Raw genomic sequence first — 23,038 nt, 5'->3', positions numbered from 1 at the left:
AGTCCTCCTTTTCTTTTTGCGAATACAGACTAACACAGCTGCTACTCTGAGACCCTTGTGTATCAATATAAATGTCTAATACATTCTGAGGCCAGAAGGGACCATTGTAATCATCTAATCTGACCTGTATAGCACAGCCCATAAAACTTCCCCAAAATAATTTAATAGAAAACATCTTGTAGAAAAACATCCAATCTTGATTTTAAAATTGTCAGTGATGGAGAATCCACCACCACCTGTGGTAAATTGTTCCAGTGGTTGGTTACTCTCAACTTCTGGCCATTGGATAAGGGTTGTACCTTTCTCTGCTAGACCTGAAGAACCCATTATTAAATACTTGTTCACCATCGAGATACTGTAATCAAGTCACCCTTAACTTTCTCCTTGTTAAGCTAAATATACTCAAAGAGCTCAATCTATCATTATAAGTCATGTTTTCTACTCTTTTAATCATTCCCATGGCTCTTCTCTGAACTTGCTCCAATTTATCAACATCCTTTTTCAATTGTGGGCAACAGAACTGGACATAGTATTACAGCAGCAGGTGTACGAGTGGCAAATACTGAGCTAAAATAAACCTTTCTACTCCTACTTGAGATTTCCCTGTTTATGCATCCCAGGATCACGTTAATTTTCTTGGCCACAGCATCTCATTGGGAGCTCTTGTTCAGCTGATTATCGACCACAACCCCCAAATCTTTTTCAAAGTCACTGCTTCCCAACATAGAGTCCCCCATCCTGTAAGTATGGCCTACCTTCTTTGTTCCTAGATATGTACATTTACATCTAAATTTAAAATGCATATTCTTTGGTTGAGCCCAGTTTACCAACCGATCCAGATCTTTCTGAGTCAGTGGTCTGTCCTCTTAGATGTTTACCACTTCCTCAACTTTTGTAAACTTTTATCAGTGATGATCTTATGTTTTCTTCCAGGTTATTGATAGAAATATTGAGTAGCATACAGCCAAGAACTAACTCCTAAAGGACCCCACTGGGAATTGTACCTGTTCAGTGCTTTCCAGATCATATGTGGTCTTGGAGGAATGTACTACCTACGCCTGATCCCACTGATTGCTTTTTAACCCCAATCTGCAGAGTGGAGGGACTTCAGTAGCATCTCTCTAGAATCATAAGGCTAGTTCCCTCTACTCATTTTATAGAGAAATCAGAATTATTCAGGTGTAGCAGTTTCATAATTCCATTTTGAAAATGTCTTTGCAATTTCAGAAGTCTTTGTCAGCTTGTCATTCTATGGTCTAAACTTGTTTCCAAATCACTTTCAACTTTTCAGGGTCTTATAATCCTTAGTTTTTTCACATAGAACAGTGACATGGCCATCACTGGGATTTTTCAGTATCTTCAGTATTTTTTTTCTTGATTTCTATAGGCTTAATATTAATTTTTTTTATCGTAGCCTAGATATTATCACATTAATTACAAATATATTTGCGTGTAACTCTTTAAAAAGCTTTCTGTATTATTACTAACTCAAGGCAACTGATTTTTCTTGACGTGTGGAAGTTTTTTTTTTCTTTATCATTATCACTATAGTTAAGGTGGAACTTTTATTCATAGGAAGGTAAATTTCAATAATGATTTTGCGAAATATTTTTTTTAAATAGCTCTAAAGTTGTTTTGTGGGTTAGATCTGTGCCAGTGAACAACAGTAAAGTCTTTGATATTCAAATATGGGCTCCTTGCTAAAGAGACCTTTTTGAAATATGCTGATGGTTCTTTTGCTATCTCAAGATTTTCTTCTTGAGCTTCTTGTAAAGTTTTAGCTCTTCTACCACCAAAAGAAAAATGGATCTAAACAATGCTATGAAAAGACATTTTCCATCTTGGGCCACTCACATGATCTCAGCAGCCTTAGCTAGGTTGCATTGTAATTAACTCTTTTACATCAAATTGACCAGGGCTTAAATTCCCATTTTTTTCACAGTGTATAGGTTAGGCAGGAGTTTGCAGAATCACTTTGAGTGGAGAGAAGATTAAATGTTCTAAAGTAGTTTTGGCAAATGCACCACCACAAAATTGTTCTGACTTTTGATGAAATTGAGAGCAATGTGATGCACAGAGAAGAGAAAAAAGGTGCTTTTTTTCCTCTACAGTTCTCAGAGGGTGGACCCCCAGCTGCCGAAGGGTCTCTGTTATAATAAACTTCCTTGACTGAGGGTGTGGGAGGGGTAGGTGGCAACCCCTTTGACACCCATTAATGCTGCATGTAGCTAGGCTATATGGATCACTACAGAGGGAGGCATGAAGAGTTTCCTTTCGTGCTGCTTCTACACCACTGGTTACAGCCCACCAGGCATGAGAATCCTTCCAGATTTCCAGTTCACATGCTAAAGCATATGTTTTAAAGCCCAGAATGGGACATCAGAAAACTTTATTTGTGGTGGACAGAGAGAAGCTAACTTTGCACTTGCAGAATTCTACTATAGTTATTACACCTACATAACTACACCTCTAGCTTTTGTGAATAGAATTATTCCTTACTACTTTAATTTTGCTAGTGAATACAAATGAACATTAGTGTTGATTCTCTTTGTTGACTGATGCATATTGTGCGGTTCCTTAATATAGATATTGGTAACAGGCATCTTAGAAACTGCTAGGATAGATAGTACTGAGTATTATAGGTTCATAGATTATAAGTAGGGTCCTACCAATTTCAAGGCCATGAAAAACATGTCATGGACTGTGAAATCTGGTATTTTGTGTGCTTTTACCCTATAATATGCAGATTTCATGGGGAAGACCAGCATTTCTCAAATTGGGGGTCCTGACCCAAAAGGGAGTTGCGGGGGGTTTGCAAGGTTATTTTAGGGCAGTCGCGGTATTGCCACCCTTACTTCTGCGCTGCTGCCTTCAGAGTTGGGCAGCCAGAGAGTGGTGGCTGCTGACTTAGGCCCCAGCTCTGTGAGCAGCATCCTAGAAGTAAGGGTGGCAATACCATATCATACCATCCTTACTTCTGCGCTGCTGCTGACGGTGGCTGTGCCGTCAGAGCTGGTCTCCCGGCCAGCAGCAGCTGCTTTCCAGCTGCCCAGCTCTGAAGGCAAAGCCACCACTAGCAGCAGTGCAGAAGTAAGGATGGCATAGTATGGTATTGCCACCCTTATTTCTAGGCTGCTGCCTGCAAACCTGGGCCCTCAGTCAGCACCCGCCACTCTGTGACCGCCCAGCTCTGAAGGCAGCAGTGCAGAAGTAAGGGTGGCAATACTGTGACCACCCCCCCAATAACCTTTCCCCCCCCCCACAACTCCCTTTTAGGGTCAGGACCCCCAATTTGAGAAACGCTGGTCTTCCCTGTGAAATCTGTATAGTGTCAGGTAAAAGCACACAAAAGACCAGATTTCACCATCTGTGATGCATTTTTCGTTGCTGTGAATTTGGTAGGACCCTAATTATAATAATCTATCTGACCTCTTGCATAACACACATTAGTAACATTCTATTATATTGGGTAAGGACACAGTAAGAAAAAGATACTTGGATATGATACTAGAGATACTTTAGCACTACTGTCTATTTACAAAATGTCACTCTGGAGCTAGTGTTCGTGGCTTTATTGCAGTGTTACTAGCACCAGTTTTAATAAAAACAGAATAAAAAATACTTCTTGTGTTTTCCCATAATTTTGCAACCCAAAACAGCAGTGGTATCATTTTATTAATCTAATTTTCAATGTTTAGGCAGTTTATGAGCATTGTTTTAAGCCTAGCAAACAAACGTGCTTGTTGAATGTATAAACAGGATTCACTTGTGTTTCATGTAGCAAACAGTAATAACTGAAGAAAAGGCACATTTATCTAAGCTCTAAATTAAGGTAATCTTGTGATACTGGTATGAGAGAGAGATACTTATTTCTTTCTCAGTTCCTATCATCCTTGCCATAAACAAATGTGACAAACCTGAAGCTGATCCTGAAAGAGTGAAGAAAGAATTGCTGGCTCATGATGTGGTTTGTGAAGAGTATGGGGGTGATGTTCAGGCTGTACATATGTCTGCACTTAAGGTAAAATTTTGATGGATTCGGTCATGTTCGGGAAATTCTGCCATGTGGAATACTTTGATTTGGCATTTGGAAAATGAGTTTTGACTTGGGGCCTACTCCTGGAGTATGCTGAGTGCCCTGAGCTCCCAATGGAGTGAGTTGGAACCAAGAGCTCTCAGTTTCTTGTTCACTAAAGGCCTGAACTTGCAAGAGACTATCAGTAGAATTACAGACTTCCAGTTGCCTCTGATTTTTGTTAGTGGGTATTTGTTCCAGACTTCTGTCATTGACTCATATTTGTGCTTTAAGTAAAAGGCATCCAGAGGAGTTAGTGCTGAAGTTAGGCAGAAAGAAATAATTCAAAACCAAGTATAAACCTTCATAATAAAGTTTGGACACAGCTAGCAGGAGAGAGTAAGCCTCATAAATCTACTTCCTGTAGACAACTGGTAGTTAATTACTATAATCTGAAATCCTAGCTTTGTTACTGGTACTTGATTCTGTGGTGACCAAAATTATCTTTATCTTGCCAGAAATTAAATCTGGAACATTGCAATTACTTTATTGCTGTCTTTCTGAATTGAACCTATTAATGGGAGCGCTGAGGAAGCTGGGGACAGCTGCTCAGAGTCAGGAGAGAGGGGGCAAAATTAGTTCTGAAATGGGAAAAGGGTGCACCCTAAATACCACACCAGTTTCCTCCTCCTACCCTATTTGCTCCTTGTCCCCACATCCACCTCTCTCCACTCCTCAAAAAAAAAAAAAAAAATCAAGTGTGGAAAATATTTTTAAAAGAATTGTTTTACTAATAGGAAGATTAAACTCCCTTCCTATTTCCAGCACTAACCAGGCTGCTATTGTTCATGATATGCAAGGCCCCCTCTCTCCCCTTCATGCTTCCTGATCTTTGTTACTTGCATTCAGGACTGCTAGCACTGTAGTCTTAGGCCTTGATCATGTATTACTTCGGTGACCCCTCTGGTCTATTGGATTGCATTGTGGAATTGGGAACTATGGATCATGTGTATTGGGACAGATGCTGGTACTCAAAATTCATCTTCTGATCCTATTGTAACTAGCTGCCTCCTTAATTCTTAACTGTTTTTTGGTACAGGGTGAGAACCTAATGGCTTTAGCAGAGGCAACTGTTGCTCTAGCAGAGGTTTTGGAACTGAAGGCAGACTCCACAGGCCTAGTAGAGGGAACCATAATAGAGTCTCGCACAGATAAAGGAAGAGGGTAGGTCAGCTAATTGTCTGTCTTCCTTCCAATTTTAATTAATGTTTCTGTTAAGTTTATTCCAGTTGACTTGGTTAAAGAGTCATTGTCCAGGTGGTTTCCAAAATTAAGGTTTTAATTGAAAAAATATATATATAAAACTCTAGTATTCTTAGTATATTTCAATAAAACTTCATTTTTAAATGAAAAAAAGATTGTTTGGGTTTAACAATTCGTCAGCAATGTTTGCAATCCAAACGTTGCAGTATTTATTGCCTTATTGCATGGGAATCAGAAAATGAACAGTTAGGAACTGATTGGGCTATTTTATTTTCCAGTGGAACAAAGTGTTGTATAAGCAGACAGCATATATGGTAAAACATAAACTAAATTTGTTTAAATAAAATATTAACGCAGATTTTTTTTTAAAAATTAAAGAATATTAATCTGACAGTTTTTTAACCTACGTAGTTTACTTACTATAAAAGAGAACTTTTTATGAACAATCCCCTAAAAAGTGTCTTTGTTCTTTAAAATGGTGATATTTATAGGGTACCTGCAAAAGAAAGAAATCAATTTTTATATTTCTTTATATATTTCTTTATATATAATATAAAGGGAGACCTGGAAGGTTTCTTTTCAACAAATTCTGCTTGATGTTTATTACCTTAGAAATATAAGCAATGTGTCTGGTACTTCCTGGATTTTCTGGAGGACTGTTTGGTGTCCCATATTTTGTGATTTTTCTCAGTGCCTAATTGAAGAGGAGGAGGTTGCTGAATTTTTAACATCTTTATACAACTAAAGATACTAAAAAGGATACAGCCCATTTTTTTTTCTTTGCAAATCTCCTTTAAAACTCCCTCTGCAAGGTGGTGAAATGTTTAATAGCTGTGTTCTGAGATCATAGCCCATACTGTTCTATATATGCTTTTTTCGTCTTTTCTTAAATGCATGTAACTGTAAATATGATAGCAAACTTAACTTTTTCTGTCTTCCCCTTTCGCCTCCTCCTAGTCCAGTAACCACGGCCATAATTCAGAGAGGAACTCTGAGAAAAGGATGTATTCTGGTTGCAGGTAAAAGCTGGGCAAAAGTGCGCCTGATGTTTGATGAGAACGGCAAAACAGTAGATGAAGCCACTCCCAGCATGCCGGTGGAAGTTGTGGGCTGGAAGGAAATCCCGTCAGCCGGAGCTGAAATCCTTGAAGTAGAATCTGAGGTATAGCAAGAATAACTTGATGCGTAGCTAATACACTTGTATTGCAGTATGTAACGTAGATGGAATTAAATACAAAAAAGGTAACGTTCATTCAAAATGAGCCATGGTAACTAAGGCTTGAAGACAAAACCTGGGTACTAAATGTGGCCTGGAATAGGTTTTCCACAACAGGATTGAAGAACCCACTGAAACACACAACCCTTATTCCCTCCCCTTCTCCAGCACTTTCACGTTGATCTGCTCCACATTTAGCCAAAGAAAGCAATCTATCAGTGGGATGGAAGTGTAACCTGTGGTCTCCTATTTCCCTTTACTTCTGCTTGACTAGCTGGTGTCTGGGTGGCTTCTCTTTCAGTATTGCCTTGGCTGAGTGTCCAGGAATAATTTACAGGTTTCAGAGTAACAGCCATGTTAGTCTGTATTCGCAAAAAGAAAAGGAGTACTTGTGGCACCTTAGAGACTAACCAATTTATTTGAGCATGAGCTTTCGTGAGCTACAGCTCACTTCATCAGATGCAGGAATAATTACTAATTTCTTCCCCCATGCCTCTCAAAGGACTTAGGTTGTCCGCTCTTCAGTAGCATATAATAATAATTACTTTAAAACATGACATAAAATAAACCAAGAATTAATGGGCTCATTATTCTTAATCTTAGAATTAATGAGACTCAAAATAAAACAAATTGGTGTGCATAACTTGTTTTAACTTAAACTCTGCCAAAGCTAATGGAGGTAGGTACTGTTTGTGTCATTAGAGGGAACAAGCAGTATCATTTAAGACTCCAGCCTCTCCAAAGCTTCCTGTGTTTTTCCCTGACCCTTTTATAAGACCAAATGTCAGAAGCCCACCTCTGATATCAGGTTTCTCACCTCAGCGTCCTCCTTGTGACCTTGGAGTCCCTTAAATATACCTTTCCAGTGACTTTTTGATATCAAATAATCTGAAGAGAGGCTACAACAATCTCTTATGAATTGGCCATTGTATGTTTTCTAAATCCATTTAGGATTCTGTTTGTTGCTTTGGATAAATGGTTCTGGTGTCAGTTTTTTGGTGCCATGGAGTGAGGTCAGAGATACCTAGGAGCAAAATAATGCAGTTTATTCCACAGTAGTTTATGGAATTGTTACCATGCCCTTGTATGTTGGCTTGAGAACTTGTCTATCTTGGGCACCTCTCCTGTTGTCTTCTGTGTAAAATTAGGTTGTTTTGCTTTTAATTTTAAGTATTATTTTACAGTCTAGCTAAACAATGTTAAAATTAAGAAAGCGCTTGAATGGTGTCCATTAGATAATCATCTAGAAAAGCGTTTAAGACCAAGCTGCCCAGTACTATATATTAAGTAACAGTGCTGTCTCTTCTGCCAAGCAAAGGGCACGTGAAGTTGTTGACTGGAGAAACTATGCTGAACAACAGGAGAAGATCAAACAGGATATGGAAGTTATTGAAGCAAAGCAAAAGGAACACAAAGATGCATACAAGAAAGAGCGAGAGAGCCTAGCCAATCTGACCTGGAGACAGAGAAAAGCAGCGTTATATAAAACCAACAAACATCTAATAGCTATGAGGTCTAAAGAGAGAGTGGAGAGTGACAGAAACGTGCTACCTGTAATTGTTAAAGGTGCTGTTATGTTTTAGTGCATATTTCCCAAGTCTAAATGTAAACCTATTGTAATTATAGGTGTTTCTTTGAGGGAGTATCCACGCAGATTCCACTCCTGGTGCGTGAGATCTGATCCTTGTGAATAACACTGTTGGGGTTTCACCTGTACCCTTCTTGCTTCCTGTAGCTGAGGGTATAAAAAGGATGGGGTGGCTACAATGCACATTTTGTTCCTTACTGCCTGTGGCTGTGAGATGGCACCCTTTAGTGTTCACATCTCTTGCCCTGAGCAAGTTAGCTGACACAGTTCTATTAGTTTATTTTTTGCTTAGATAAGTTTTCTTTGCCCATTGACTTCTAAAAACCAAAAAACCCTTAGGTTTTCTCTCCCTTTGTACAAGGCTCTTACTCCTTGTACACACCCCTCTCCCTTGTATAATGGCCCTTCTACTCTCACCCCCCAAACAAGAACTTAAAATGACTGACTGCAGGTCACTAGGTTTTAAGGTCTGTCCCTCCTGTGACACAGGGATGCCAGTCACAGATGCTGCTGTGCCTGGGAGAGGACCTTGCTCCAGAGTGCTTCTTGATTGCCGAGTCCTTCTCCAAAAGGACTCAAATAGTGAAGGAGGCAAAACAGAAATATATCCTCTTGGAAAGGTCCATGCAAGCCTTATCAGATTTTGGCAGACTTTTTAAGACACTCCTGATATGGGGCCTATCCCATGCATTGAGTGCCCCAGTGAGCTGAGATGCCACTCCAAGCTCCAGGGCAACCTGTCATGCGTAAGCCCTGCTTGCCAACCATATTGGCAATATTTTCAGAAAAGGCTTTTAAGGAGTTCTCCCAGATACTTATCCCCCTTTCCAAACAGGATGGAAAGTCTCCTGTAAGGCTCACTATTCTAAAAGCCTAACGGTGGAGTCCCATTTCAGTTCACCTACAGCAAAACCCAAGCCAACACCAACAGTCTATTCTATTCATATGTAGGTTCTTACAGCGCACTCATCGCTGTAATATCTGAGTGCCTTCAGTAGTGCATTAAGCAGTGTGATTAAAGTCTGTCAGCTGTTGTCAGTTAGAGCAGTGTTTTTCAAATCATGAGTCGTGACTCAGTACTGGGTCGTGGCATTTAAGGCATTGGGTCGCCTTGCTCTGGTCAGCACCGCCGACCGGGACTTTAAAGTCCCGACAGCAGTGCAGCCCAGCTAAGGCAGGCTGGTGCCTACCTTTTCCGACACTGCACAGCGCCCTGGAAGTAGCCAGCAGTGGGTCCAGCTTCTAGGCAGGGGTGCAACAGGGTTCTGCGCACTGCCCGAGCACCAGCTCCGCACTCCCATTGGCCAGAAACCAGCCAAAGGGAGTTGGAGGGTGGGCGGTGCGGTGCCTGTGGGTGAGAGTTGTGTGAAGCTGCTTGCGTGCGCCTCCACCTAGGAGCTGGACCTGTTGCTGGCCGCTTCCGGGGTGCAGCGCAGTCTGTGGCGCCAGGACAGGCGGGAAGCCTGCCTCTGCATCCCGGCTGTGCTGCTGACCGGGAGCTGCTGGAGGTAACTCTGCACCCCAATCCTCTGCCCCAGCCCTGAGCCCCCCCAAACCTGGAACGCCTTCTTGCACCCCAAACCCTTCATCCCCGGCCCCATCCCAGAGCCTGCACTGCCCCCCCAAACCCAGAACCCCTTCCTGCACCCCAAACCCTGCAGCCCCGGCTCCACCCCAGAGCCCTGACCTGCCCCCCCCCCCCCAACCCTGAGCCCCTCCCACACCCAAACCCCTCATTCCCAGTTCCGTTGGGTCATGGGCATCAACAATTTTCTTCAACTTGGTCCCCAGAAAAAAAGTTTTAAAACAACTGTGTTAGAGATCCTCTTCCCAGGGGGTGAAGCGTATGTCTTGTACTGGTAGATATATTTTTTCTTTAAAAAAAAAAAAAAAATTTAAATGTTGCTATGTATTTGTATTTAATGCACGTTAAAGAAATGCACCTTGCATTTGGAACAGAAGGTGGTGAGGTTTGTGATGGTCCTTAATTTTGCAGGGAGTTCATTCCAGTCTGGGACTAACTCCAGGAAAAGTTCTGTCTCCTACACAGATGAGTTTTACCCTTATTGTAGAGAGTTTTATTGTGCCAGAGAAGGAAAGTTGTTGACCACACTCTTTATCCTGGAGCTTTAGGCAATGTTTCTGGTATCCTGAGCCCAGGCCATGCAGCACTTTGAAGATAAGGATCAAAACCTTGAACTTGATGCTTTGTTCTATGGGAAGGCAACGTAGAGAGCGGAGGACAGATCTGATGTGCTCTCAGTAGCCTGTGCTGCTGAGGAGACATGCTGCAGCATTCTGTTCTAGTTGGAGTTCCTAAGTGCTGAAGGCTTCAGGTATGTTGCCTTGCTGTAGTTCAGCAGAGCACTGATGAAGGCATAAATAACTGAGGTCCGGTTGTCATCCAAGAGGATGGGACTGGGCCTCCTAGCCAACTAGAGATGATAAAAGCATTAATCACATTAATCTCCCTGTGTTCTTCCTTGTCTATTCCGGGTGAAATAAACCTCTATGTGTTTGAAGTCATCGGGGCATTGCACTTTATCTGGATAGGACCAATCCATTCAGGTGCACACCTGTCATCAGGGAATCCAAGCGTACTCCTAAACTACAGACCAAATTGATCAGTTATGGATGTGTGCCTTTAACCAAAGGAAACTGTACCTTGGCTGCAAACTATTCAAAACGCTTTCCTCTGCCCGCTAGTATTACCTCTGTCTTGCTCAGGTTCAGCTTCAGTCAGTCATGCATGTTCTTCATGCATGAGCTGATTTTATCCAAGCTGTGGACCATATTGGATCTCTTCCTTCACTAATGACTGTACTGCCTCTGCTACCTACAGCAAGGTAACAACCACAGCACTGAAGCCCCTGGCACAAAGTACTTCAGTGTGGTCCATCTTGGCACAGGGTATGCCCATATTGAGACCCACCACTGTGGTATGCGCTACTCACCTCCTTGGCACTGACTGAGGTATTGACTACAGTAGATGTAGGACTCCATATCAGCACTGATGCATGGCATGGAGACGTCTTTCAGTGGGGCAGATGTCAGATTCTCCTTACAGAGAGGCTATGGGAGGTCATTGCTAGATCAACCTCAGTGGTGATCCCAAGACAAGGCACAGCTGACAGAACTTCCCCTCTGCTGGAAAAGACATTTCTTTTCATCTCAGAGTTCACCCAAAGTTTCTCCCTAAAGGAATTTCCAGCTTTCACATCAATCAGTTGATTCATCTCTCTGTGTTCTTCCCTTGTCTATTCCGGGTGAAATAAACCTCCATATGTTTGAAGTCATCAGAGCATTACCCTTTTATTTGGACCAATCCATTCCTGTGCACACCTGTCTTGGACTCTCTTTTTGGCATTCACTGAAAGGATTATATTGAGTGAGTCTCGGACGACTTCAGGACTTATGATTTGGCTAAGAAAGATCCCCCTGGACATATTAACACTGAAGCGGCCTCTGCAGCATGTTTGATTAATATCTGCATAGGAAGCAACATGGAACTCAATCCAAACATCTACACTTGCTATTCCCTGGCACAAGCGTCCAGATTGGATGCTAGCTTTGGCATGGCAGTCCTGCAATCTGTATTAAAGTAGAACTCCTGCTGCCTAGTTACTGGTAAATAGGCAACTGTTTGTTAGTCACCAAAAGTGGAATCTGTGGACAATCACTTGAACAGTTACTTACCCTACAGTACCTGTGTTTTTTTTTTTTTTTTATATGTGTTATCCACAGATTCCATGACCCCCATTTCATCCCTGCTAATTGGAGACCTGCTTCCAAGAGATTCTTATTGGTGAAGGAACTGAGGTGTGCACCCTGCTTTTCATACACTTGGCTTCAGGGAGTAAGCGAGTATTCAAGGCACAGGGGCAGCCTCAACAGACATTGCTATTCAAAAGAATCCAATCTTGTGCATGTGGGCTGCATGCACCCCTAGAGTGGAATCTGTGTGAAAATGTCTTAAATAACCACAGTTCTTAACCACAGTAAGAAAACACTCTGTTCCAGTCCTAAAATTAAGCACTGGCTTGTAATCTTTTGAGAAAGAACTTCCTGAAGGGAATGTTGTTTTTCTTTATGAAAATTAATGTAAGCATAACTTAATGACTACAATAACATTAAAGTACGGTTTTACTCTGAAAAGTTACTATGTAGGTATGGTATATTCTTACTCAACAGAACTGCTTCCTGGGTCTATTCAGAGACATATCTGCTTACCTTGTTAAGAAATGTATTTTTTACTACTGTCAGCTCTGGCGAACCAGCAACTATGGGCTTCTCTTCTGGTTCTTACCTTAGCAACAGCATTGCTCAACTAAAGCACTAATCCTGCAAAGACTTAAGCAGGTGAGTAACTTTGAGCAATCCTATTGAAACTCATGTGTGTAAACACATAACTCACATGCTCAAGTATTTGTAGGATCGGGCCCTAAATTCCAGTTGCAGGGCTATCAGTGCAGACTCATAGTCTGCAAGTATGCCATCAATTATATTGGCTCAACTCCATTGGCAATAGTGTTCCATTGGTAGAACTGAGGCCATGCAGAATCTTTACTGATGATGCAAGAGCCAGGAAGAACCCAGCTTGACTTTAGTATCCCAGGCTGAATGTGCAGGGCTGACGGTATTTGCAAAACTAAGCAAACTTGATCTGAAAATCATTGAGACGCAACAAACATTGACCTTCCTCCCCCCAATGATGTTGCATTCAGTCACTTTTCAGACTAGAACACCACACTTTCAAGTTTGTGCAATATGTTCAGCAGTCTCTTATGTATGCCAAAAAGAATAATGCACCAGATATTACATATTTTTTTATGACATTGTACAATCTAGAATTCCCATGTAGCAGCATTTGTCTTTTTGTTTGTTAATTTTGGTATTGGTTTATTCTGATTTTACAATGCCTAGTAATAGAATATTTGATCTATTTAGGTGATGTAGATGGTTCCACTGAGGCCATTCTAAACATTCTGGACAGCTATAATGCCAACGATGAATGTGAATTGGATGTGATCCATTTTGGAGTAGGAGATATCAGTGAAAATGACATAAATCTTGCTGAAACATTTCAGGGTAAAGTATAAATTTAGACAGTTATCTTACAATCGGTATGAAATCCTTCATATTTTATTAAATGAACAGGGTAGCTGTGCTTTCAGTTTTTGTTTCTCCTGTGTAATAATTAATTAGCAATTCAATCAATGTAAATTTGTATGAAACATAAAAATATTAGTTTTCTTTCATAGAAAATAAATACTAGTACCTGTGCAAACAGGTATCCTGCTAGAACTCTAGTGAAAATGCAAGTAATGTAGACAAGGGTATACAAAATACTGTATTGTCTATAATGTGGCAGACAATACCTGCAAACTTGTGTGTTGGAGACAGTGCTCTAGATTTGAACCCTTATTCTGGTTGCCTTACGCTGCTTCAGCAGTGCAAAGCAGTCAGACAACTGGCTTAATCAGATCCCAGAGGATTCATTTGTGCAGGGAAGTCCTGGTGGGGGAGGTGGTTGGCCGGCATAGTGGTTCCTGTTGTAACCTCCTCCCAGTGCCCCTATGCCTGAGTTAATCCCCAGTTGCTGGAACTGCCCTGGGCCATAGCTGGGACTAAATTAGAACCTCCTTCAGACTGCTCTGATTTATGCTGGAGACCAAGATAAGGAGCTGGCCTTTTCTGGACCCAAGATAAGTAGCTCCCTTTCAATCCTGCTCCTTCATGTACCATATTGCTCAGCCGGATCACAGGATCTGACTGGCTATCTATCTGCTTTGTTACATTTAATTGTATCATCTAGGAATTTAGAGAGACAAAGTGGGTGAGGTATATCTTTAATTGGACCATCTTCCGTTGGAGAGAGAGAGAGAGAGAAGCTTTTGAGCCACTGTCATAAATATAAAGGGAAGGGTAAACCCCTTTGAAATCCCTCCTGGCCAGGGGAAAGCTCCTCTCATCTGTAAAGGGTTAAGAAGCTAAAGGTAACCTCGCTGGCACCTGATCAAAATGACCAATGAGGAGACAAGATACTTTCAAAAGCTGGGAGGAGGGAGAGAATCAAAGGGTCTGTGTCTGTCTGTAGTCGTCTTGGCCGGGGATAGACCAGGAATGGAGTCTTAGAACTTTTAGTAAGTAATCTAGCTAGGTATGCGTTAGATTATGATTTCTTTAAATGGCTGAGAAAAGAATTGTGCTGAATAGAATAACTATTTCTGTCTGTGTATCTTTTTTGTAACTTAAGGTTTTGCCTAGAGGGATTCTCTATGTTTTTGAATCTAATTACCCTGTAAGATATCTACCATCCTGATTTTACAGGGGGGATTTCTTTATTTCTATTTACTTCTATTTTTTATTAAAAGTTTTCTTGTAAAAAACTGAATGCTTTTTCATTGTTCTCAGATCCAAGGGTTTGGGTCTGTGGTCACCTATGCAAATTGGTGAGGCTTTTTATCCAACATTTCCCAGGAAAGGGGGGGTGCAAGTGTTGGGAGGATTGTTCATTGTTCTTAAGATCCAAGGGTCTGGGTCTGTAGTCACCTAGGCAAATTGGTGAGGCTTTTTACCAAACCTTGTCCAGGAAGTGGGGTGCAGGGTTTTGGGAAGTATTTTGGGGGGAAAGACGTGTCCAAACAGCTCTTCCCCAGTAACCAGTATTAGTTTGGTGGTGGTAGCGGCCAGTCCAAGGACAACGGGGGGGAATATTTTGTACCTTGGGGAAGTTTTGACCTAAGCTGGTAAAGATAAGCTTAGGAGGTTTTTCATGCAGGTCCCCACATCTGTACCCTAGAGTTCAGAGTGGGGGAGGAACCTTGACAGCCACATAGAGCTCTTTTTTTCAACCTGAAGAAGAGCGCTGTGTGGCTTGAAAGTTTGTCTCTATCCCCAACAGAGGATAGTCCAATTTAAGATATTACCTCATCCATCTTGTCTCTCTAATATCCTGGGACTGACATGGCTAAAACTACACTGATCTAGGGACAGTATTTTGTGGAGGTTTCCATTGAAGCAACTCTTCTTAAAGTAAGATAGCATTGTTATGTACAAGGTGCTTAGCGTACGTGCAGTGACCGAGCATCTGATCTCTGATTTTAAAAATGGATGGAAAAGCTAAAATAAGGAAACTGCAAAATGAAATTTTGTAATCAGTAATGTTGCTTTTACTAGCACTCAATTTCAGGATATCTTGACTCCTGATTCCAAAAGGAAGAGAAAAGAGGATTGTAATTCAAATTAGTAAATGTGAAAATCTCAACCCAAGTAAAACAAACAATTTTTAGTTAAGTACAGACTGTGCTAAGAATAAAATATTACATTAATATTTCAGGACAGCCTTTGCAAGCTCATTTCCAAACGTTTTCACTTACTTCTTGAAAAACAAAGAAGTTCCTCTACTTGGAGTGTTTGTATTTAATAATTAGCTGTGGTGGTTTTATCTGTCAGGTGTCATATATGGATTCAGTGTGAATGCAAACAAATCTATTCAGCAGCTGGCTGCGAAAAAGGGAATAAAAATTAAACTTCACAATATTATCTACCATCTTATTGAAGACTTGAAAGATGAGTTGAGCAGCAAATTGCCCCCATCTGTAGTAGAGCATATAATAGGTAAGTTTTCACTGGATGGTAAATATTGCCTTGAAAAACTAGACCTTTCTTGTGGGGTAGTCCTTGATTTAAAATGGTATGTTGAGGAAATACACAAAGCTCATTCTCCGGGATAGTTTTCCCACTATACTGGATTGCATAGAATTCTTCTGCAGTTATTCTCCTCAATACACAGTAGCAGAATGTCCAGAAGACTTTAAAGTTTTGAGAGCACAGCAAAGCATTGCATTCATTACTGGTGGAGTTTGTATTCTGTTCCCTTGCACTTAGTCCTTCCATATCTTTCCATAGGGGAAGCCTCTGTTCTTGCTACCTTCTGTGTCACGGTAGGAAAAAGCAAGGTTCCAGTGGCTGGCTGCCGAGTACAAAAGGGGCAATTAGATAGAAAGTTGAAGTTTAAACTAATTCGTAACAGAGATGTTGTTTGGAAAGGTAAGTAAAACGGCTATCAAAACATTTATCCACACTAATATTCTACTACACATACATGCTCACCATTGGAGTTAGATTCTTAGGCCCAGATCAGGTCCTCTGATCTATACAGGCAATGGAAGTCAATGAAAATGTTTTGGTGTATCTGAAGGTGGAATTTTCTCCTTAAAAAGTTGTTCAATCAACTTAATACACTATTTACAGTGGACTTCACCTAAAAAGGACATGTCTAGTTCCTGCAAAGTTTGTTTTCTTGCTTAAGCAATGCTTGCAGAATTGGTTTTGGACAGACATTTTCTTGATTAATCATCCTGGTGTTCCCTCCTCTTAAGAAACTTCCCCATGCTCTGAACCCCTGACAGCAGTCCGTGTAGGAAGGAGATAGTCAGATCAATTAAACTTTGAAAGGAGTAGCACCTGATTTTCAGAACCTGTGTAAATTATGGAGGTTCAGCATCACTAAAAATCAGAACCTTCTTGCATTGGCCTTGCCATGTAGTGTTTTGCTTTTCTGGGGGGTCGGAAGACGGAGGTTGTTTGAAGTCCACATTAGTCTTTATATTCAATCTATTTTTTTCCTGCATTGATATTCATTCTCTCTCTAGGATTTTTAACCTCACTGAAGAACCATAAAGACGATGTCCAGATAGTAAAAACTGGCATGGATTGTGGCCTCAGTTTGGATAAGAACATAGAGTTCAATATTGGAGATGAAATTATCTGCTATGAAGAAAAGGAAGTTGAACAGACAATTTCATGGGATCCAGGATTTTAAATAATTTTACTTCACTTGAATGTAATGGAGAAAAGGCCTTGCATTATTCCTGATCACCTTTACAGAATGTTCTTATGTTAAAGACACTTACAAAGAGACTTGTATTGTAAGAATTCATTGGGTTCTTAATGGGGGTGTCAACAGCTGATATTTCAAAAGTAAAAGGATTTGATTTAGGGGCTATGAATGACAGGGGTGGCTTCCTCACTGCTGCAGGATTGTGCCAACTTTGTAGACCCATGAGATCACACGACACAGGAAAGCATGGGAGCCAGCATGGCAGTGTTAACTCTTTGGGGACAGAAGAGAATGTGCTAGAATGACTCCTAGCATGTTTCAGATACAACTAAAAAGTACCTTTCTAGGAAGGAAAGGACTATTTCAGGTCACTGTAATACTGTTTGTATTGGTAACATTGTTTGGCTGATAGAAATAATTCACCTGTTTAAAATATTATCTGAAAAGAATAAAATGACTAGACAAACACAGAAGGAACCATTAGTGTACTGTCACTACAGCCTTTGAGAAAACAAGTGACTTTATATGAAAGATTTGGCCTTCATTTCAATACAGGCTGATCCACCAGATGATTTCATCTAAGATTTGTGACTCATGTTTGCCTGGCATAAGGTAGTCTGATTATTAGAGCGAGGGCAAGGTTCTATCCCTGCTTTGGTAGACTTGCATATTTTGAATGCCTGAAGTTAGATATCTGCATTTGAAATGCCTCTGCCTTAACCATGTTATGCTATTTCCCCTCTGTAAAATTAGGATAATAGCAGCTACATCTCAGATGTTAAGTATCAGGGGGTAGCTGTGTTAGTCTGTATCCACAGAAACAACAAGGAGTCTGGTGGCACCTTAAAGACTAACAGATTTATTTGAGCATAAGCTTTCTTGGGTAAAAACCTCACTTCCATCTGAAATGAGGTTTTTGTCCACTCCTTGTTTTATCTCAGATGTTGTGATGTTAATCTTTGTGATATGCTTTGTGGCCCTTAAATGTGCTTTGTGGTACTTAAATGCCAAGTAATTATATTAGTGATTTCTGCTACTGTTTGCATTATTGTAGTGTATATATTTAATGCTGTTCTGTGGTTGCTGCTAGAGCTCTTTCTGCAGTTCCCTCCTAAAACTGTCTCAGAACGTTAGACTTGTACCCAGAACTGTGTTGCTGTCTATGGGTATTCATTTTACTATTGTATTACCATGGAAAGAGTTCATCTAGCTCCTCCTGGCCTTTTGTTGCTCCTAGTTAGTTTAGATGCAGGCATCTGCTGGCAAGCATAGGGGGGGCAGTGGCCTGCTCTGTCATCTTAAAGGGATTTGTGTTTTGTCTTGACTAGCCCCTAGCCAGTCGCCTGAGTGCCATGCAGGGGGATGGAGCAGGGCTCTTCTTTTCAGGTGACCCCTAGCTCAACTATAGGAGTCTAGAGAAAAGACAAGGGAACTCCCCTGGTTCCCCACCTCCTCCATACTCCCTGGGCAAGAGAGTGAAGATCCCAGCTGCTGGTTCCTTTGGGTGGGAAGGGGACGGTCCTGTTACTGATCTCCTGTACCCTGCACAGCAATGCAAAAAAGAGGAGATACTGCCCTCATGCCAAAGTTAAACAGCAAAATTGCTGCTGACTCCCCCTCCACCCTTCCCTTTGCAGGGCCAGTGCAGAGCATGCCTAAAAGCTTGCCCCACAGCAGTAAACAAGCCATGTACAAGCAACTATCACCAAAACTGAGGCTCAAAATCCTATCAGACAAAACAACTTAATTTTTTTCCTTAGGGGCTGTGGGTATGTGACTTTTTTTAAAATAAATATAATCTTCATGGTGTCTAATTTAGTGATGTTCTGTGAGCAGTATAGCAAGCTTCTGTAAGAGTCTAGTTTGTATGATGACAGATAAGACCATATTTAATGTGCAAACTGTGGCAAATTTAAAGAAAAACCCAGTCACTTGAATCACCTTGTCTTGTATATAAAATAATGGAATTGACCTGTACTTTAAAATGAATGTTGCATAGCTCTGGTGTACACAACAGGGTTAGGTTGAATTTAGCCGCGTTAGGGTTGATTTTAAAATTACTGCGTCTACACAACCAACCCCATTCTTTTGACTTCTGTACTCCTCCCCGGCAAGGGGAGTAGCGCTAAAATCGACCTTGCTGGGTCAAATTTGGGGTAGTGCAGACACAATTCAACGGTATTGGCCTCCGGGAGCTATCCCAGAGTGCTCCAATGTGACCACTCTGGACAGCACTTTGAACTCCAATGGTACACAGGAGAAGTCCTGGGAAATTTTGAATTTCATTGCCTATTTGTTTGGCAAGCTCAGCAGCACAGGTGACCATGCAGTCCCCCCAGAATCGCAAACGAGCTCCAGCATGGACCGAAAGGGAGACACTGGATCTGATTGCTGTATGGGGAGAAGAATCTGTGCTGGCCGAACTCCGATCAAAAAGAAGAAATGCTAATATATATGCCAAGATCACACAGGGCATGGAGGAGAGAGTATACAAAAGGGACACACAGCAGTGCCGTGTGAAAGTCAAGGAGCTCAGGCAAGCGTACCAAAAGACAAAGGAGGCAAATGGTCGCTCCGGATCAGAGCCCCATACTTGTTGCTTGTATGATCAGCTGCCTGGCATTCTAGGGGGGGAACCCTACCACTACCCCACCACTGTCTGTGGACACCTACAACAGGGGAGTCTCACACAACAGGGAGGAGGATTCTGTGGATGAGGAAGAGGAGAATGTGCAGCAGGTAAGCGGTGAATCCGTTCTCCTTGGCAGCCAGGACCTTTTCATCACCCTGGAGCCAATACTCTCCCAAGGTGGGATCCCCGACCCTGAAGCCAGAGAAGGCACCTCTGGTGAGTGCACATTTGTAACTACAGTACAGGGTTTAAAAGAATTGAGATGCATTCGCAGCCAGTACAGCTACTGGAAAAGTCTGTTAACGTGTCTGGGGATGGAGCGGGAGTCCTCCAGGGACATCTCCATGAAGCTCTCCTAGAGGTACTCTGAAAGCCTTTGCAGAAAGTTTCTGGGGAGGGCTGCCTTATTTCGTCCTCCACAGTAGGACACTTTACCTCACCAAGCCAGTAGCAAATAGTCTGGAATCATTGCAGCACAAAGTATGGCAGCGAATGGTCCTGGGGTTTGGTCGCATTCAAGCAACATTTGGTCTATATCTTTCTGTGTTAGCTTCAGGAGAGTGATATCATTCATGGTCACCTGGTTGAAATAGGGGAATTTTTGTAAGGGAATAGTAAAAGGACCCCGTTCATGCTGGGCTGTTTGCACTTGGCTAAAAGGGATCATCCCAGAGAATAGCCACGTGGTGGGGGGACAGTTGAAGGGATCATCCCAGAGAATAGCCACCCAATGGGGTGGAGGGAGGTCTGTGCTGCACATCTACCCAAAAACCGCAGCCCCTCCTTTTAAATGTGAAACCGAACCGACATTGCTTGCTATGGGAAAGGAGGGTGCTGCAGTTTGAAACCATTCCCACATCTTATGAAGATGTAAGAAGCCAACCCCACATACCAAAAGGCTTACCATGGCTGCCTGGAAACCAAATTCTCTTGCCCAGCTGTGTGTGATGTGTCACCATACCAGCAGGTGCTCAATATAAAAGGCAAAATGCAACCTTGTACCTAAAGCACATGTGCTGTCTGCTGTGAATTGCTTGATTCACTGTGAAAGAGTCTCCCTTTTGTTCTCAAAATGTATCTTCTTAAAAGTCTACTCTCCCTTTTTATCCCCCCATAGGTGCAAATGTTTCTATGCTCCCCCTATCATCTCCATCCCTGAGGTTATCGCAGATTAGAAGGTGGAAAAAATGCACTCGCGATGACATATTTTCCGAGCTCATGCAGTCCTCCCACACAGCTTGAGGCACTCAGTGGCAGAGGCCAGGAAAGCATTAAGTGACTGTGATGAGCAGAGACAGGAGGCAATGCTGAGACTAATTGGGGAGCAAACGGACATGATGAGGCATCTGGTGGAGCTGTAGGAAAGCCAACAAGAGCACAGACCCCTGCTGCATCCATTGTACAACCGCCTGCCCTCCTCCCCAAGTTCCATATCCTCCTCACCCAGACGCCCAAGAATGCGGAGAGGGAGGCTCCGGGCATCCAGCCACTCCACTCCAGAGGATGGCCCAAGCAACAGAAGACTGTCATTCTAACAGTTTTTTGATTTGTAGTGTTCTTGTCCTTGTCCTTCCCTTCTCCTACACCCCACCCGGGCTACCTTGTCAGTTCTCACTTTTTTTTTTAAATTAATAAAGAATGCGTGGTTTCAAAACCATAGTTACTTTCCTTTGCCAGCTGTGATCGAATGGGGGCGGGTGGTTGGTTTACAGGGAATTAAAATCCACAAAGGGGGCGGGTTTGCAGCAAGGAGAAACACACACAACTGTCACACCGTAGCCTGGCCAGTCATGAAACTGGTTTTCAAAGCCTCTCTGATGTGCAGCGCGCCTTGCTGTGCTCTTCTAATCGCCTTGGTGTCTGGCTACTCAAAATCAGCCACCAGGTGATTTGCCTTAATCTCCCACCCGGCCATAAACATCTCCCCCTTACTCTCATAGCAATGGAGCAAGCAGCAATAACAGCAATAGCTTTTAAATGTCCAAATGCACATTCTACCACCATTCTGGACTTGCTCAGCCTATAGTTGAACTGCTCCTTACTGCTGTCCAGACTGCCCGTGTACAGCTTCATGAGCCATGGGAGCAAGGGGTAGGCTGGATCCCCAAGGATAACTATTGGCATTTCAATGGTAATTTTCTGGTCTGGGAAGTAAGTCCCTTCTTGCAAACACCCTGGAGTTCCTAAAGATGCAAGCGTCATGCACCTTTCTCAGCCATCCCACATTGATGTCGGTGAAATGTCCCTTATGATCCACCAGTGCTTGCAGCACCATTGAGAAGTACCCCTTGCAGTTTATGTACTGGTTGGCAAGGTGGTCTGGTGCCAAGATAGGGATAAGTGTTCCATCTATTGCCCCACCACAGTTAGAGAACCCCATTGCAGCAAAGCCATCCACTGTGACCGCACATTTCCCAGAGTCACTACCCTTGATAGCAGAAAGTCAGTGATTGCATTGGCTACTTAGATCACAACAGTCCCCACAGTAGATTTTCCCACTCCAAATTGATTCCCGACTGACAGGTAGCAGTCAGGTGTTGCAAGCTTTCACAGGGCAATTGCCACTTGCTTCTCAGCTGTCAGGGCAGCTCTCATCTTGGTATTCCTGTGCTTCAGGGTGGGGGAGAGCAACTCACCAAGTTCAAGGAAAGTGCCCTTACACATGCTAAAGTTTTGCAGCCACTGTGAAGCATCCCATACCTGCAACACTATGCGGTCCCACCAGTCTGTGCTTGTTGGCCGGGCCCGGAATCTGCATTCCACTGTATCAACCAGCCCCACTGCCGCCATGATGTCCCAATTGCCACAGCCCATGCTTTCAGGAACATGTGTGTCCACATCCTCATCACAATCGTCCTCGTCCTGGCAGCTCTTAGCCAGGTTCTGCACATACTGCAGGTGTTCACAATGCTCACAACAGCAGCAGTGAGTTGAGCGGGCTCCATGCTATGGCATCTGCATGGGTAACCCAGGGAAAAAGGCACAAAACTATTGTCTGCTGTTGTTTTAATGGGGGGAGGGGAGACTGACAACATGTACCCAAAACCACCCACAACAATGTTTTTGCCACATCAGGCACCCAGAATTCCAATGGGCAGCAGAAACTGCAGGAACTGTGGGATAGCTACCCACAGTGCACCGCTCCGTGAGTTGATGCTAGCCATGGTATTGAGGACACACTCCGCTGACATGATGCACTTAGTGGGGACATACACAATTGACTGTATAAAATCTATTTCTAAAGATAGATAGACTTCTATAAAATTGACCTAATTAGCTATCACCATATTTTAAGTTAAACTCTTTCCTCCTCACATGTAGGGTTGGTGAGCAGCAGGAGTGGAAGACCTCCTTCCGTATTTTTCCTCTGCAGCCCTCACAGCTGCATCCTGGGCCCCAGGTAGAGTTGCTCCTAAATGGGAGGGGACAGTGCAATAGGCAGGGTGGATTTGATTTAAATCACTAGTCAAGAAGACTCA

General features: G+C 42.4%; 1 protein-coding gene across 3 annotated transcripts in view; it reads left to right on the top strand.

Annotated features, from left to right (window-relative positions):
- MTIF2 (mitochondrial translational initiation factor 2) overlaps positions 1–18,736 on the top strand; it is a 28,791-nt gene extending 10,055 nt beyond the window's left edge. For all 3 annotated transcript variants that reach the window (XM_077813944.1, XM_077813943.1, XM_077813941.1), the window contains exons 7-14: positions 3,882–4,021; positions 5,115–5,239; positions 6,236–6,440; positions 7,808–8,060; positions 13,030–13,170; positions 15,538–15,702; positions 15,994–16,134; positions 16,740–18,736. In XM_077813944.1, the coding sequence (XP_077670070.1) occupies positions 3,882–4,021; positions 5,115–5,239; positions 6,236–6,440; positions 7,808–8,060; positions 13,030–13,170; positions 15,538–15,702; positions 15,994–16,134; positions 16,740–16,909 (1,340 nt within the window). In that variant the 3' untranslated portion in view covers positions 16,910–18,736. The remainder of the gene's footprint in view (positions 1–3,881; positions 4,022–5,114; positions 5,240–6,235; positions 6,441–7,807; positions 8,061–13,029; positions 13,171–15,537; positions 15,703–15,993; positions 16,135–16,739) is intronic.
- Positions 18,737–23,038: the final 4,302 nt, after the last annotated feature.

This window comes from Eretmochelys imbricata, chromosome 3 (genome assembly GCF_965152235.1).
Source record: "Eretmochelys imbricata isolate rEreImb1 chromosome 3, rEreImb1.hap1, whole genome shotgun sequence".
In the NCBI taxonomy this organism is placed as follows: domain Eukaryota; kingdom Metazoa; phylum Chordata; order Testudines; family Cheloniidae; genus Eretmochelys; species Eretmochelys imbricata.
This window is presented reverse-complemented; position numbering and strand designations above follow the sequence as displayed.